Below are 18,575 nucleotides of genomic sequence, written 5' to 3'. Positions count from 1 at the left end.
ACTTGTCACGTAAGACAAGGATAAGTGTCATACCCAAATCTGACAAAGACATTAACAGCAACAACAGGAGGTTACAGACCAGTATCTTTCATGAATATACACCCCAAAATTCTTAACAAAATATTAGCAAATCAAATTTAACAATATACCACACACGAGGAGATTTTATCCCAGGAATGCAAGGTTGACTTAACATTCAAAAGCTAATTAATTTTTTTCTTTTATTCTCTTAATATATGATCATTTCAATAAATGCAGAAAAATCATTTGACAAAAGTCAAAACACACTTGGGATTTAAAAAAAAAAGTGTCAGCAAAGTAGGAATAGTAAATAACTTCCTCAAACTGGCAAAGGCCATCAAAATACCTATGGCTACTATCATACTTAATACTGAAAGACTGAAAGAATAATTTGTAATTGTTTCCCCCTCAGATTAGGAACAAGGAAGAATGCAACTTTTACTCCTTCTATTCAGTATTATTATGGAAGTTCTTGTTATTAAAATAAATGTGGGGGGCGAGTGGGGGTATCTGGACATCAGAAAGAATGATAGTATGATTATATAGACCATCCCAGAGAATCTACAAAACAACTATTATAATTAATCCACAGCACCTATTACAGTCTACCTATTACACTAGGAAGATCCACTTGCTTCTAATAAAACTCCTCCACAATTCTGGTTAGTCTCATTTCCTAGAGAAACTTTCCATAGGAAGTAAAGCAGGACAAACCACAGCTCTCCCCACCCTGACCCAGGCCCCACCAGTTTCAGATAATCTCAAGGCCAAAATTATAGTTACAACCTCTTTTCTGTTAGCCATCCTAGATTCCCTTCATCTTTGCTAGCCTTTTTGCTGGTCCAGGTGACTGATCTTGTGAGGTGGTCATCAGGCCTTTCTCATGTCCATGTACCATCAAAACTGGACAAGGAAGTACAAAGAGACACCTAGCAGCTTACCTGTGTGCCAAACTCCCAAGCTCCACTGGAGAGCAGCAGCCCTGCCTCCTCCAGATATTTAGGTCCATGAGCCCTGTCAAAATGGCGACTCCTTTCCTTGGAAAAGGAGCGCAAAGCCCCAGCAGTAGCTGTGCCTTAACGTGTAACAGGACTCTCACAGTGTCTTCTGTTGGAATGATTCCCTTCTAAGAACCAGGACGTTTTACTCCCTGGTGAGCAGAGCCACCGGGACGGGAAGCATAAGTTCCCTGGTGGATCACCGACAGTGATGCGTAGTGGAGCCACTACCATTTGCATGTGTTCTTCCCACTGGGAACACGGATCCCCTGCAAGGACATCCTGGAGGATGGCACCTTGTCCTTGCAGGGTATCCTGTCCAAACTCCAGGTTTTCATCATCAGTTGTGCCATCAAAGACTGTTTTACTGCTCTATCAGGTCAAAAGCTTCTGGGTGGGATGGTACATGATGGGAAACATGGATCCCATACATCCTCCTTTGCTATAAAATGGGTCTCTTACTTTGAAAAGATGTTATGTGGGGCCTTGTGCTAGGGGATCAAACACTCTGTAAGCCTTCAAGAATCGTGTGTGTGCATGCGCACACACACATGCACAAGTACATACATGAAGTCCCTTTCCTCCTTTAGCAGGCCCAGCACCTCCCAAAAGGTTTTAACAACTTAACTCTAATTATTGGTTTGGTGATAGCCAGTAGGGCAGAGGAGAATAGACGGGGGGTAGTAGGAACAACACACTCTTCAAGCAACTACCCTCTAGCAAGAAGAGGGCCATTTCTGCAAGCCCACATGGCTCAAGGGAATTTGGGCTTTTAAGGTTTTTAAATGCATCAACTCAGACGTTCCGTCCTAAGAATCAGTGCTCCATTCATTTCTAACCAGAGCACTGACACTGGCAGAGCAGAGCTGCTGAGAACTCAACCCACCCAGCAGCTCTGCTACAGACTTCTTACCATTACCTGCACAAAAACTGTGCTTTCTCCTGTCTCATCTCTTGCTCTTGCTTTTGCACCAGCTCAGAATACCATCCCTTTGTCATAATAGACTATGCTTTCTTAGTGATTTCATTCAACACTTTTATCAGTACCTGCCTTTGTGCCTTTCATCTCCCCCCAACCGGACAATAAACTGAAGTGTACAAACTTTGTCTTATACATCTTTACTGGGCCAATGGTTATGCCAAGGAGTAATCCCTGAGCTTCTGTTGGACTGACTGACTACTTAACCTCTCATAACCAAAATCCCACGCATCTGAACGATGTGCTCAAATACCATTTCTAATAACAAAGAGATAAAGAAGCTGAAGGAACTTAGTGGGTTTAGCTTAGAGAAGAAAAGCAATTCCCCCCTTTCACCACAATCTCCTCTATTGTTTCTACGAGCACTGATCTTCCACCACTTCAACCCAGACACCCTGACCCTCATTATCTCCCAATCTCTCAGTTCCCTTCCGGCATCACTTTCCTTTTTACCATATGGTCCATCGGGTCACCAAAAACCTTCACTTTCTTTTTTCCTTTGACCTTCAATCACACTTCAACTTTGAGTCAACTGAACTAGCAGTTTTTTTCCATTTCTCTTTGGAGTGGAAAAACATACAATATCATGCTGATTGGAATTCTAAATTTGCAGCTTTAATAATAAATGATAGCAACAGCAGCAGCTAACTTTAACAAGCACTTACCATGTATAGGCACAATGTCCTTTCAATAACCCGATAAGGTTCTAAGCACAGAAAGAGACAAGGGAATACTGATCAGCTTGCCCAACTTAAGACAGAAAAAGGTAGAACTGGGATTTGAACTAAGGCGCTCATGCTGCCTCCAGAGCAGATTTAGCCACTGGGCTCCAGTTCTTTCCAAGTGCAATGTTATACTGCCATGCACACACAGAACTGATCAAATATTGCTTTATTCATTTCCTATCAATCCCTTTCCCCAAGTGAATGTTCCAATTGTGATTGGTTCATTCATACAAAAATGTATTTATTCAATCACTGACTAAATGAAATAGTTATCTCCACAGTTAACGATCACTGAGACCAAAAATAAGAGCAAGACATGATCCTTGCCTTCTCTTTAAGTCCCCAAACTCCATCGCCTACTCACTCTCAGCAGAAATCAATAACTAATATTTAGTAGCACTTAAATGTGCCAAGCACATTACATATATGGATTCATCTTCCATTCTACATATAAGAAAACTGAGGTATAAACAAAAGCAAAATAAATAAGTGGGACGACAACAAACTAAAAAGCTTCTGCACAGCAAGGAAAACCATCAACAAAATGCAAAGGCAACCTACAGAATGGGAGAGAATATTTGCAAGTATATCTGATAAGGAGTTAATATCTGAAATATTATATACATAATATTACGCACACACAACACACACATACATACACACACTCATTCAACTCAATAACAAAAAAACAAACAATCCAATTAAAAACTTCCAAAGAAGATATACAAATGGCCAACAGGTACATGAAAAGGTGCTCAACATCATTAATCACCAGGGAAATGAAAATGAAAACCACACAGTGAGATATCACTTCATACCTATTAGAATGGCTATTATCAAAAAACATAAGCGATAACAAGCGTTAGTGCGGATGTGGAGAAAAGGGAACCCTTGTGCACTGTTGGTGGGAATGTAAATTGGTGCAGCCACTATGAAAAAGAGCATGGAGGATCCCCAAAAAACTGGAATAACACATGATCCATCAATTCTACTTCTGGGTATTTATCCAAATACCCAAATGAAAACACAACATCTGCCCTGCCCCCTACCCCATGTTCTCTGCAGCATTATTTACAAAAGCCAAGACATGGAAGCAACCTAAGTGCCAATCGATGGATGAATGGATAAAGAAAATGTGGTGTACATATGTACAATGGAATATTATTCAGCCATAAAAAGAAGGAAATCTTACCATTGGCAACACCATTGATAGACCTTGAGGGCATGAAATAAGTCAGACAGAGACAAAATTCCCTATGACCTCACTTAAATGTGAAATCTAAAAAACAAACTCATAGATACAGAGAACAGATTAGCAGAAGGGGAGGTTGGGCAAAATGGATGAAGATGGTCAAAAGGTACAAACCTCCACTTATAAAATAAGGAAGTCACAGGGATGCGATGTACAGCATGGTGATTACAGTTAATAAAATGCAGTATTGTATGCCTGAAAGTGCTGAGAGTAAATCTTTAAAGTTTTCATCACAAGAAAAAAAATTGCAATTATTTGTGCTGATGGATGTTAACTAGACTCACTATAGTGACCATTTCACAACATACACAAAAACAAAACGACCATGTTGTACACCTGAAACTAATGTTATATGCCATTATATCTCAATTTAAGAAAATGAGGCACAGAACTTATGTAACATACCCAATGCCACACAGCTAAAAAGTAGCAGAGCCTAGATTTAAACCAGTGGAACTTCAGCGTCTAAGCTCTTAACCAATTCACTAGAATGCCATCAAAGTCATGAACTCCGTTAGACTTGAACCCCTCAACTTCTCTACTGTACACCTAAAACACAACCCACGCTAATTAATTCATTCAACACTGACTGATAACTAACTCGCCTTTTGTTCCTTGAACAAGAGTGTTCCCACCCCCGAGCCTTTACAATCCCTAAGCGACTCTTCCTCTAGACCTGCCTTGCCATCATTCTGATTCAACTGAAATGTCAATTCCCAAAGAGACCTGTCCTGCCCACCCTACCTAAAATAGCCCCCCCACTACAAATCGTCTATCACATGATATTGGTTTTATTTTCTTCATAGCTACTTATCATTACCTGATATTATCAGTGTTTATTTCTCCCAACGAGTGTAAGTTCCAAGAGAGCAGAGACCTTGTCTATTGTGTTCTGCACTTAAAACAGTGCGTAGCTTACAGTGGGCACCTGATATTTACCGAATGGATGCCAAATATTGTGCTGGATATTTCAATTACCAAAATAAATAGGACATGATTCTTATCCTCAATAAATTCCTAGTCTTATGTTTATTTATAAATACTTACCTCCTCCCCTTCCATGTTAAAAGAAGACTAGTTCCTAATTTTTCTCAATGGCTAATCTGTACACCTGTCACCTTGAACCTGTCCCTGAAATCTCCCTTTGTCTTCTCCCCATCAATTATCCCCCTCTCACTTCTTTAATTTCTCCTTCTCCACTTACTGAATGTTTCCTACCCACCTCTCTATACTTGAATATCCTTCCCTCAGCCCTGCCTAACATCTCCCACTGAGTCCTCACCACATCTCGCTATCGTGACCACTTCCTCAAAAGTCATCAGTGACCTGGAAAGTGTTCTCACTTTCTTCAGCATTTAAAAATGCTGAGGACTTTCAATTCACTTTCTTAGAACCAGAGGTGCTACTATCCATCCCATGGTTCTCTTCTTAATATTTTTATCTTTTTTTCAGCTTCCTTCACTGTTTCCTTTTTCTCATACTTTTAAACTTGATGCTCGCTAAAGCTTCATCTTCTATTCTTGCTCCATTATCTGTCTTTGAAAGATCACATCTGTTCCCCTAACTCAGCTAGTGCCCCTGTACAACTAATAATCTTCATTCAGAACCTAAACTCTAGCTCCACTGTCCCATCACATTTAATAAGAAATATGATTGAATGCTTAAGCAAATTTTCAACAAAGAATAGTTGCAGGCTAAGACTTAGAAAAAATAATGTGAATGAGAATAAAAAATCATGTTCTGAAGAAACAGTAGACAGCAATATTATACAAGTTAAGGATGGTTTCCATAAGTACCTCTTCAAATACTTGAACTAATTCATTAATTTTAATTGGCAGCTTGTAAAAATGGGCCAAAAACTAAAAATCAGCCCCAACTTTTATATACGTGGTTAATCTATATTAATTTTGCCTAAAACTATTAATATAATTCTAGATACACAGAAATAGTATTACTACACTAGTAGTAAAAAGTTAACATGGAAATATACCAGTCACAAATACTGCGTAACTCTGGAAACAACATACAAAGTATTAATAAATTCAAATTCTTTGTAAAGATGTACCTACAGTACCATGATTTAGAGACTCACAGCTCATAATTATAGCTAATTATCAGAACAAACTGTCTAATGAGGTTTTGTGCCATTTTTTAAAACATGAGGAAGAAACAGACTTGTGTCATTGTGGCCTTCAGCTTAGATAGCAAAAGGCATCCATATGATTAAACTACTACTCATGTGCCCAATCCTGAATTACAGACATGAGGAGACTGGTTTACTCAGAAAAACTGTGAAAAAAGCTCCACATTTACAACTCTCTCTGAGAGATAAGAGCCACAATACATACTGGTAAAATACCAAATACCTGACTTACAGCCTACCCTCTTTCACTAATAGAAGAAAACGACAGCTGGTTATTACCTAACAAACTGCATTCAGTAAATACAGTAAACACTGTAACATTTAACAAAATCCTACTATGCTTTCCCCATTTCCCCAGGTATTTTAAGAAGCTGTGAGAAAAAAGATGACGCCAATTCCCAATTACCACTGTCAAAGCCAAGCTGGTGAAACAAGTCAGTCACCATCCTTCGGGGTGTGTGGCATGTAAGGGCATGGACACACACACACACACACACACACACAATAGAAAAGCACTTAGCAAAAAGACACCCATATATTAAGAAAAAGAAAATGAAAGTGATTTATCATCTCCTACATCAAAGAAGCTGACAGTGTAGTGAGCCTAGGAAGAGATCCAGGAGCTACTCAAATGTTCTAGTTGGTGGCAGTTGAACACTATACAGCTGTCATATTTTGAAGTTCTTCAGTGTTCCCCTTTTCCCCACAAAACCCCCTCTCCTCTAGAACCTATAAGTGACAGAGGAAATAGAACACAAGATGAAGGGAAATGGCTGATGGAACTTCAGAACACAAGAGCAATTGCAATGGCATTTCTAGAAGATTAAAGGTCCAGTTATCAAAGTACAACTCTAAAAATACGTATCAGACACCTTTCACATCCACATAAATTTCCATCTGCATCCCTTTTTTCTCTTAAATTGAAACCCCATGCCTTATCGGACAGCCTGATGGAAAAAATATATATATGTATATGTATATGTATATGAATGACACTATCTTTAACCTACACCATTGCTCCCTCAAGTGAAAGGCAGATTTTTTTAAGGGCGGTGGATGGGGGACGATGGAATGTCATGGGGGTTGGGGGGGGTGTGAGAAATACGTGCAAATACGATTGCGGCAGAGACTGGAAACGCCACTTCCCTGACCACTCTTGCAAATTCTCTTCTCGTATTACCCTCTCTAACCCACTATCCATTCCTCCTCCTTCCTCAACAATACACACACGTGTCATGACGACCCGAACCATCACCTTTTCTAACATCACACGCTACCCTCCCACCCTCACTAACCGGCCCCCCATCACACACACACACACACACACACACACACACACACACACAAAGCCAGGCACACACATTTTGAGCAGAAACTGCAGCCACCGCACCCTCCTATCTCAGTTAAGTGCTTCTATCATCCAGCATCAAGCGCTTGCTGGAAGACAGCTCAGTAAATAAGTACGTAGACACAGACACACACACACACACACACACACACACACACACACACGCAGACGCGCACGGGCGCACGCACATGCCCCATGTGGCGCAAGGACGGGCACCCGGAGACGCACCTGGAGGCCGAGTGTCCAGCGCTGCCGCCCCCCTGGTCCCTGTCACTGAGCGCAGCGGTGTAAATCCTCCGGTAGCGGTCGGCCAGGGCCCGGCCTGACAGCAGCAGCTGGTAGTGACCCCGAGAGTCCGCGGTCGGCAGCCCCAGCCCCAGCCCCGCGGCAGCCACGGAGCCCTCGGGAACCGGCATGAACAGCGCCCCCGGCGCCGGGGAGGAAGAGATGGTGGCGGCTGGGAAGAATCCGTCCCCGCCGGGCCCCGAGGAGGCGGCGGCGGGGGAGGCAGTCGCTGCGCACATCATCATCCTCGCCGCCGCCACGACTGCCTCGTCCCCACGGGCCGGGCAGGCAGACACGCGCGCGCACACACAGCCCTTTTCCAACGACGACGGCTCCGGCGGTGGCCTCTCGCTCCCGCAGCAGGGAGACTACAAAGACAGCGATCTCCTCCTCCTTCTCTTCCTCCTCCCCCCCGCACCGCCCTCGCCGCTACTGGGGCCGCTCATCTAACCCCGCCACCTCCGGAGTGTGAGGAGGAGGCGGTGCCGCCGCTGCCGCCGCCGCCACCACCGCTGCCACCGCCGGAGCTGCCCGCAATGGGAAGCTACGGGCCGCACTGGGCATGCGCCACTCCTCGCACATGCTCAGTCACTCCAGCCCTTTTCCCTCCCACCCCCTCTCCTCCACCACTCCCTCAGCCTCGGGGTTGAGCCTTACAGAATCTGAAAGAAATCCACTTCTCCGGATTTTACTAGCAGCTTGAGGAAGAGTAAGGAAAGTGGCAGGCAGGCTGTCAACTACAGGCATTCGGCTTCAGGTAACGGGTTCCCTTCAGGTGGGAGAACTGGGACCTAAAAGAAAAAAGAGGGAATGTGCCCACCGACTGAGAATGAGTGTTACATACTCCTGTTCCCCTTCCCCAAAAGCGTGTGCTGCCAACAGGAAGATTTACCGTGAATAGTGCTAGTTAATTCCGAATTCAAGGCAGAGAAAGCCAACTGAGATAGAAGTCCCTTAGGTGCTATTATTTTGCAATTCTTGTCAGTAGGATTTAAGTCTGTTTAAAATAGCTTTTAATTACAAAAGTCAGGTATAATATAGTGCATTCTTTTTTTTTCTGTGAAAGTAGAATTCACAGATATGAGAGTATCCACAAGCCAGAGTCATTCCTAAGTTCTTGTTCTCAACATTTACATCAGAGCCAAAATCTGAACACAATAATACTTTTCTTAAGTATTATTTTGTTGACTCTATACTCACCATAAAAGTGCAATCTTATCTCTTGACAGTGGTCACTTAATGGTTTATCTTTTTCTTCCCAGATTTAAATTACTAAAGATAATTCTATATTATGACCTGAAACTATGATTGTGACGATGTATAACATCTGGAAATGCCATATGTACCAAAGATTTTATTGTTATCTATAAAAATGTAACATTTGCTGAGTCCCCTTTTCCAACCTATTTTACTGACCACTACTAAGTAAATGCTCTAGAAATACATGTGCCAGTGCACCCCGATTCCTGTTAATTTTATCCTTTTGACTCTCAATTGGAAGAGTATAAATGTGTCCTCCTGACAAAAATGATTAAGTCCTATCATCCCATTACCATATTCTTTATCTATTTACTAACTCTTCTTATGTCTGTACCTCTTCTTTGAACATCCTTCTCTTAAAAAAAAGCAGCCCTATTTAGTATTTTGAGAAGTAGGGAAGTAAATTGATTCTAGTTATCTAGAGGGGAGGCAATGCTGAAGGAGTCCATTTCATCTGAGGCTTTAAATGGTTGATGGATGTCACTTTGATTACAAAATAAAAAGAGCAAAAGAGAAAATGAAAACATAGGGATAAAGGACAGCCATGGGGAATCATAGTATTTTAGTACAGTGAGTAACTCCGTTCAACAATTTTTGTCCTTGTCTTGTTTCTTCAACTATTTTATAAGCTCCCTCAGAGCTTCTCATTTATCTTTGTGTCTTCCTCAGCCCCTAGTTTAGAGCCTTGCACAGAATAAGTATCCAACAAGTATGTTAGGCTAGATTCCTGTCCTGATATCTCAGCACAGTTACAAGCTCGCTGTTGAACAGGAAGCCCCCTGCCCAACCCTAATTTCCTAAGGGTCAGAGGCAAGACACAGGCCTAGAGGCAGCTAAAGGCTGGTGGAGTTAATAGTCTGAACATGTAGAAGCTGCTGCAAGGGCTCATTCTCCTTGTAAGAGTCTCGGAGGTAGCCCAAGGCTCTGACAGGCTAGAATTTGGATCCTGACCCTGCTACTTGTATACCTTTGGGCAAGTTTTGTCCTCTGAATAATGGTCAAAATAATACGAGATTATGGAAAGACCTCAAGTATCTAGGATGTCCTCCTTGGCACACGGCTTTTCTCAAATGGTAACACACAAAACAAAACATTCTAGACTTTTTCATAAGGACAGGTATGGTGTCTGGGTCTCTTTCCCCATTACATCCCCAGCTCCTAGAACAGACTCTAGCTCTAAGCAGGAGGGAAATATATATTCGTTGAATGAATGAATGATGGCTGCACAGGCAAACATTTCCAGTTTCGGCTTAGGAGGTGGCACGAGCAGTCATTGCCCATTTACAGTTTCTAGTGGGGACAGACCAGAGCGGCTGCACTGGTCTCCAGTTCTTCCCACCTCTTCCTCGATTTCACTCCGGTCTGTACCCTACCTTTCAGTCCCAGACAGGCCCCTTCCTGGGCCTTCTGGGTACACACAAAACCCGGTAACAGGATCATTTCCTTAAGGAATCCGTTGTCATGAGCGGCGCAACTAGGCGTGCGCAGAGCCGCACACATGCTCACTTAGGTATCCGAGGGTGGCGTTTGTTGCGGTTGGCAGCGTTTCCTTCCACGGCAGCGGCAGCGGCCGCTCTACTCTAAATTGATAGCCAGTGCAGCGTTTTCTGTCCCTCCTCCTCCTCTTCCTGCCTCTGCAATGGGCACTCCCCGTCACTGCAGCTGCTACTGCTATTGCCCTGGCAGCTGGGGACCTTGGAAGGTTCCCCTGGGGTGGCGGGATACGGGGTGCATCCCAGGAAGGGAAGGTCGTTTGGAGTCGCCTTTAATTCCACTGTCAAGGGGACACGAAGGGGAGGGTGGTCCCCAAAGCAAGAAGCGAGGGTCACCTGAACCGTCACTGCTGACGGGAGATGTGGGTTTCTCCGAATGTGCAAAGCAAGCGTCCCCTCCCGCCAGTCTTGAGCGCACAACTACTGAATGTCTTATGCTGCCCTTGTGTGTGTGTTTGTGTGTGTGTGTGGCCGGGGGGGGGGGGGAATTTAGAGGGAGGGACTCTTATTATTCAAGGAAATATGGAGAATAAAAACATATAGAGGGCTTCGCTTTTGTTTTCCAGCCCCACTGAGTGCGGCTCCTGTACTTTCCTCGCTGCCATCTTAGCTTTATCTTCTGGCCAGGCTGGGCGTGTGTGTACATTTGTATGAGGAGGGAGTGTTAGAGGCGTGCCGGAGAGGAAGGACCACTGCGAAGGTTGGGTGTCAGAACTGGCTAGACAGGAGTTCAGGACACAGTCGCCCTCAATAACAAACTAAGGCAAATCGTGATATTAACAGCTTTATTAGTGAAACACATGAGGTATTTTGTAATCTTTGTGGTTGGTAACATTCATTTCTCAAAAGCATCTCTCTTGTCTATGATCATAAAAGACTATGGCTTCGTCTTTCGATGGATGGTCACCGATTGTGTCACTCTTTACACTGGAAATTGCAAACCTGAGGCTATAATTTTCTAAACTCTTTAGAGATTTACATTTTTTGTACTACATTTCTTTAAGGCTACTTTTTTTGTTTTGTTTTTTAAAGAAAGCCATCAGCACCAATGTATGAAAAGCAGGGCAGAAACCATTAGGTGTATGTAAGAGGACAATAATTGATGTTGGATATTGTTCGTTTCATTTTAACGGTCAATATTGTCCTAATAGTTCAAGATTACAAACACAGGGAGCATGTATATTATCAGGAACATCAAGACAGCTGAAAATGCTGTGGTCAGGAGTCTGAGTTTGTTGCCCAGATTTGTACAGTAATGTGCTGGACCATTTAAAAACAAAATTGGTAGTTGAGAGCATTTTAAAAGCAACTTGGTAGCTGAGAACAATTTGGGGAAAAAAAATGCTCAAGCTTAAAGAGGGAAGAAATGCTTCACTCTTCAGTAATCTTTGCTGTTTAAGGACCCAGAATTTTGCATCCTTGACAAATATGACCATATCGAGCTTTGAAATATATTTCATATGATATATTTAATACTCCAAATTGAACAGAAAAATTCAACATGGAAGTTGAAATTCTTTTACACATAAATTAGATGTTGGATTTCCTAGATATCTTGATCTCTTGCTTTAAATAACTCTTTTTAGAGCTTTGGAAAATTCAGTAATTTGTAGTTACGAAGAGTTAATGTTTTTTTCATTTTTATTCATATTACTTTTAGAAGATACAAATTATATGTAAGTTTTCTTACAAATAAAAAAATATGGATTCTAGGGGACCTGACTTACATATGGCGTATTTTGTCCCTGAAAAATTATTCTAAAATATTATGTGAGGATATTCTTTGAAGTATGTAAATTCAATAATGCATATTTAACTGCAAATCACATTTTTAAAAACCTTTTTGTGATGCGTTTTAGACTAGAGGAAGTTTTCAAAACTGATAAAGAAAGTCATATAAAGTATAACTCTTTGAAAGAGAGAAATGTAAGAACCACAGCATTTTAACCTTGAAAATTTAGGTATAGTTTCAATGTAGTGAGTTTTGGGGATTTTAATTGATGCCTGCATTTTGACACGTAGAAGTCAAAACAGATTATAGTTTCTTCTCAAGTGGCTTGTGGCTATGATTTCTATGGTTCAAAACTTATTAATCATCCATGGCTCACATTCTCTGATAATTTACTGTAATTAACATCAAAATCTTAGCCCCACCTAGTTCAACTTCCTGTTTTGATCAATATTTTTACTTTTATATTTGAAAGTAAAAAGGATCCGATTTGCTAGTTCTTCATAAGTAATTCTCTTAAAAATAGTTTGTCCCTCCCTTTTTTTATGTCAGGTTTGCCTCCAAACTGGGCCAGGAGCTGTTTTAAAAGTTTTTAGAACGTATAATTCATGAAAAATCGTTCATACTTTTCCTAAATCAATTTGTGATAAGTGACAGTGTTTTCTTAGTTTAGGCAGAATAATCTTATGATGTCAAATGTTGGGAGCTGGGTTAATTATTTATGTGGTGGAGCAAAGACAACACTGCTTCCAGAGAAAAACTGTGGCTTCCCTACAGGTCCATCTCTGTGTGGGGGTGGAATGGTGTGACAGTAATTTGCTTGTTTGCTCTGGAGTCCATTCCTCTCCATTTCCCTGCTCTACTCTGTACAGCTGGGGTATGAGCCCTGCGAACCACATTTTCCAGGCTCCCTTGCCAGCTAGCTTCAAGTTAGGTGCAGTCTGTGGGGTGGGATGGGTGATTGGAAAGTGGGAAGGGAGAGAAAGCATGTCTCCCCCACTCCCCACCCTTTTTGCCTCTCTTTCGCCTTTGGGCAGTTATCTCCTCTCTGGTTCCAGCTCCTGCTGGGCAGCTTCTCCTGCCTTGATCCAACTCCAGCCCAGTATCCCCTACTGTGGAACCAGTTCTCACTGGGAAGCCCCAGCTCCTGAAATCTGGTAACAGCCATCTTCTTCTTTGGTCTCTCCAGCTCTAGGGATTATAGTGGCTTCCTGCTGATACTAATTTTTGTTTGACTTCTCAGCTCCTTTAATACTGCTGCAATAGTTCCCTAAATGTAGTCAATTCCCTGCCTTAATGACTTGGCCTGCACTTGTCTGCTTTCCTGTTTGGGTCTGGAGGTATGCAGATAGTCTACCATCCAAATAATAGATCTCAAAAGACTTCTCAGCCAAATGCTAGCATTCTGTCACCTTTTATCTGGTCTTTAAAGTCTGTGGGTCTGATCTCAGTAAGCAAAACAGAAACCTGCTCTGAAAACAATATTGATTGACTCACCTGTACCCATTCCAAATCTCCTTCTTCCTTGCCTGCCTCTACTCTAGAGACTGGGAAACTGAAATATTCTCTCTGTGAGCCTCTCCTGCATCTAGGGTTGGCTCTGGGATGCAATTCAGGCCAGCAAGATGAAGAAAAATCTGCTGGTACTGCTCTGTCTCTCTTTCTTTCCACCCTAAAAATCAACAGGCTGATGTTTGTAGCCACGAGACAAGAGGTCTGAGATAAAGGCCAAGAGCATCACCGACTTGGCCTTGACATTGTAGAGCCAATGAATAAAGTTTCAAACTCATTTTTATGTAAGAAAAGAAACAAACTTCAAGTTGTCTTGGACACTATGATAGAAGTATTCTGTTACTTTTAGTTAAAAATGTTCTTAGCCGACATACCAACTCCAGCAGCTTGTCAAAGAGTACACTGTCTCATTTCTATCCGTAGCCTTTCTGGGGAAAAGAAAAAAAAGGAGAGAGAGAAATATTTATGGAAAATAATTAAAAGCATAAAATTGATTATTTCCCCTGGGGCCTAAATTTTCCTGCTTTATTCAAGTCAAACACCAGAAAGTTCACAAAATTGTGTTCTCCGTCATGCCTTTGGGTTTATTAAAGATTTCTACAGGATGTACCTCCCAGACACCCTTCCAGGTCTGAGGCATTTATTCCCCCAGCTGCTGGGACTATTGGCTGCTGGCTGCTCACAATGAAGCCCCTTCCCATAAATTGCTCTGGGCCTTAAGGAGCTGTCTCCCCCAAAACCCCACGCCTCGCAGCAGGAGCCCACTTCACGTAACTGGTCGGTGTGGTGTACAGAGACCTGGCCCTCTGACCTTAATTCAAGATGACTCAGAAGAGTCATCCCAGCTCCAGAACTCCCCATGGAATTAGCTAAGGCCTTTGCTGCAACTGCATTGCAGTTCAGTTTCTCTTGACTGATCCTGCTTTGCTCACTCATTCGCAGGCAGCATTATTGAAAGCACTCCACAGCGTGCTTCCTGCGGGCCAGTCTCCCTCTCGGAGTCTGTTTACCAGGGAACCGACAAATTAGTTAGGAGCAGTCTGGATGATCCACTGCTCAGGTGACAATAAAGACCCCATCTGTGCTACACAGTTTCTAAGGTGACTCCATGATATCTGTCTCCTAATATCCCTGCCCTTGTATAAAATTCTCCCATTGTGTGTGGGTAGGACCTGCAAATATGTCCTAAGCAGTAGAATACGGCAAAAGTAGAAGGATGTGCGTGATTATACATATATGATTAAGTTACATAGTATTATCACTCCCGGCTCGCTGGGATCTTCTCTTCCTTGCTGCCACGTTGCGAACCACCACATGGAGAGGTACACATGGCCAGGAGCTGATGGCAGCCTCTGGCCAGCGGCCAACAAAGATGGAATCCCTCAGCCTAGCAGCCTAGGAGGAACTGAATTCTACCAAAAACCACATATATTTGGAAGTGGTTCCTTCCCAGTTGAGTCTCAGATGAGACTGTCGCCCCATCTGACACCATGATTACAGCCTTACAGAGGACAGAGCTAATCCACGCGTAGTCTGCTGAAGCACAGAAACTGTCAAATAACCAGTGTGTGTCGTATTCAGCCACTAAGTTTTTGGTAATGTTGTTGTGCAGCAATAGAAAACTAATAGACTACCACTGATGACAGATGCAGCGTTGACAGCCCTGACGTGCAGTGGGTGGGACTGTGCAATTGCTGAAATGTCACTGTAAGTAACTAAGATGAGATGCTTGCAGATGGGAATGCACTTGCAGGTGCAATAGGTCAAGCTTTTGAGAGGTTCAAGGCAATCGTTAATGATAAAGACATTGAGCTGTATTGCTCTGTGCGTGCTGTAGATGCGCTGAAGAAAGACAGATGCTGAAAGGTGGGGTTCTACTGGTCTAACAGGCCAGACATCTTCCACAAAGTCATCACGTCTCATACTTCCTACCACAAAGGCGGGACAACACCTGCTAGGCTTCTCTGGGTTCTGCAAGCATAACATTTACTTGAGAATGTTGCTCTGACACATTTCCTGAGTGACACAGATGGCTACCAACTTTAAGTGGTGCCCAGAGCAGGAAAGGGCTCTGCATTATCTCTTTTTACTGTGGGGCAAGCAGTTCTTCTTGGACCATACAATATGATAGGACCTGTGATAGTAGATGTATCGGTGGTGGGGAAAGATGCTGTGGAATGAATGGCACGGAAGTTTCAATGGGAAAATCACAAGGAAAAGTCTAAGAGTTCTGAAGCAAGGCAAAACATTTATAGCAAAAACAAATCATACACTATTGAAATATGACTCCTGACAGGCTATTTGGGCCCTGATAGAGACAGAGCACCTCAGCATGAGAAGTCAGGTGGCTAGAACTGCTCATCAGGAGTTGGGTTTTGTCACACCCATGCACTCATAAGGTCCAGCGGACCAAGCAAAAACCTGCGGTGAGATGGAGATGATACACCCAGGATCTGGCATGAGCAGGGCCGGAGCACAAGTAAAGCGCGTGAATGCGTAGCCAGACTACTACCGTGTTTCCCCGAAAATAAGACCGGGCCTTATATTAAGTTTTGCTTCAAAAGACGCATTAGAGCTTATGTTCAGGGGATGCCATCCTGAAAAATCATGCTAGGGCTTGTTTTCCAGTTAGTTCTTATTTTTGGGGAGACACAGTATGTCATCAACCACGGTTGCACTGGTACCTATATCTAAGATCAAATATATGACTGCATGGGATTGGAGGGTCTCTTATGACCGAATCGTGCAGGAGAAAAAGGGCTGAGCTCGGATCAAGCATAAGTTGACTTGGTAAGTAGGTACGAGCTGAAATAAATTGCTGCTGCGCTATGATCTGGCAGACAGTGATGAGGAAAATCCTCCCAATGGTTCAAACGTCATGCATTGAACATGGTCATCCGTTTTGCACAGACAGAAGTGGCCGGAAGTAAAGGCATGTAAGATTCCTGGGTAGTGGCATATGGCTTGACTGTTTGGTAGGGGCCTGAAAGTATTGGGGATCATGAGATCTGTGGAAGAGGCGTGTGAATGGACCTATGCGAGTGAGCACTAAGTGTAACTATCTTTGACTGACGTGGTGATATCCACCAGTTAACATCCCGCCATGGAAGAGACTGTAAATGACCACAGAGAGAAGATGACTTCACCAGTTGATATCAGCTGGCCTCTGCTTTTGTGCACCCAGTGGGGGCACAGAGGGCAAATGCACAGAGTAATCATGGTGCAGAGATGGAAGCAATACATGGTGGCAAGGGTGGAGGTTATGCATGGAACTTACAGGGAAGGCTCCCCTAACAATGCGGATCTAGCTACTGCTGCTTTCAAATGCACAGCCTGGCAGCAAGAGAGACCAACACCAAGCCCTCAGTAAAGCACAGATCCTTCAAGGAGACCAACCAGCCATTTGGCTGGATAGTTGAGTACATTCCACCCTGGAATGGCCAGTGATTTAACTTGGCTGGAATTTATACATATTCTGCTATGGGTTTGCCTTTTTGCACACATTGGCCAGAACCATTACTGAAGGCTTACAAAATTCTGTGTCACAGATGTGGGATCCTGGAAAACATTGTCTCAGACTAAGGGGCCCTCTTTATAGTAAAAGATGTATGGTGGCATCTATATGTCTGTGGTAGACTGAATAATGACCCCCCCAAAGTTATCCACATTGCAATCCTCAGGATTTGTGAATTTTTCACCTTATGTGGAAAAAGGGGCTTTGCAGACATGATTAAGTTAAGGACCTTCAGATGGGGAGATTGTTTTGGATTATGTTTTGAATTATTACATAGGTGGGTCCAATGTCATCACAAGAGTTCTTATAAGAGGGAGGCGGAGGGTCAGAATAGGCAATGTGATTACAGAAGCAGAGAAAAGAGAGATTTGAAGGTACTGTGCTGCTGGCTTTGATGGTGGAGGAGGGACCATGAGCTAGGAAATAGAGGTGGCCTCTAAACGCTGGAAAAGACGAGGAAATGACGTCTCCCCTAGAGCCTCCTGAAGAAATATAGTCCCACAAACATCTTGATTGTAGGACTTCTGACCATCAGAAATGTAAGTTAGTGAATTTGATTTGTTTTCACTCAGTAAATGTGTTAACAGCAGCAAATGGAAACTAATATAATGTCCGTTGGGACCCTTATCCTATAACACGTAATACCACTCTGAACCTGCTCTTGATAGAATTGATGGTGTAGCTGGGGCACAAGTTACACTTAATCCACTTTAAATTAACAGCGAATACATGGTACTGGCTTCCTAATCGATAGAACATATGAGTTTAAGAACCCAGGGTGGAAGCAGAAGTGGCCGTACCTCCAGCGACCCTTAGAGAATACATGCTTTCTGTCCTTCTCAGGCTCTGGAGCTCTAGAGCTCCTGGTTCTCGAGACACAGTAAGAGGCTTGTTGGACTTTGAATTCTGGTTGCTCAGTCACTTCATGCTTTTCAGTCCATCAGACCCACTAAGGAGTCCCTATCCTGGCAGGACTCACCGACTGCTATCATCAGAAGTAGATAGGAGTCTTACACATGGGAGCAGGGAAGAGTGTGCATAGTCCTTAGGGGAGCCATGGATGTGTCTCTTGGTACTCCTTACACAACTTGTTAAATGAACAAGTACAGTCCTCATCTCTCAAGGATGAGGATGTGGGTGGCCCTAAGGGTAGACCATCTAGGGTAGCAAAGGTCATTGCTGAGGTGAAGGCAGTCTGGGACTGGTGTGGAGGAGAATCAATGTGACTTTCAGCTGTAGCCCTGAGGTCGGTGGTATCAACAAGGTCTGTGGTTCATCCCACTTGTCTTCCTCTCTTAAATTTCTGCAGGAGAAAA

The 18,575-nt window shown here is 43.1% G+C and overlaps 1 protein-coding gene and 1 long non-coding RNA gene across 16 annotated transcripts in view; one reads left to right on the top strand and one right to left on the bottom strand.

Annotated features, from left to right (window-relative positions):
• Window positions 1–8,304, bottom strand: part of MYCBP2 (MYC binding protein 2) — a 244,475-nt gene extending 236,171 nt beyond the window's left edge. For all 14 annotated transcript variants that reach the window (XM_074329400.2, XM_074329402.2, XM_074329405.2 and 11 more), the window contains exon 1: window positions 7,695–8,304. In XM_074329400.2, coding sequence (XP_074185501.2) covers window positions 7,695–7,996 — 302 coding nt within the window. In that variant the 5' untranslated portion in view covers window positions 7,997–8,304. The remainder of the gene's footprint in view (window positions 1–7,694) is intronic.
• A 53-nt stretch (window positions 8,305–8,357) lies between these two features.
• Window positions 8,358–18,575, top strand: part of LOC141571007 (uncharacterized) — a 151,644-nt gene continuing 141,426 nt past the window's right edge. For both annotated transcript variants that reach the window (XR_012495456.2, XR_012495457.2), the window contains exon 1: window positions 8,358–8,508. This is a non-coding gene — a long non-coding RNA (uncharacterized LOC141571007). The remainder of the gene's footprint in view (window positions 8,509–18,575) is intronic.

This window comes from Rhinolophus sinicus, chromosome 16 (assembly GCF_057876585.1).
Source record: "Rhinolophus sinicus isolate RSI-liver-muscle chromosome 16, RSI-T2T, whole genome shotgun sequence".
NCBI lineage: Eukaryota > Metazoa > Chordata > Mammalia > Chiroptera > Rhinolophidae > Rhinolophus > Rhinolophus sinicus.
Note: the sequence above shows the minus strand (reverse complement) of the source record. Positions and strands in the feature narration are given on the sequence as shown.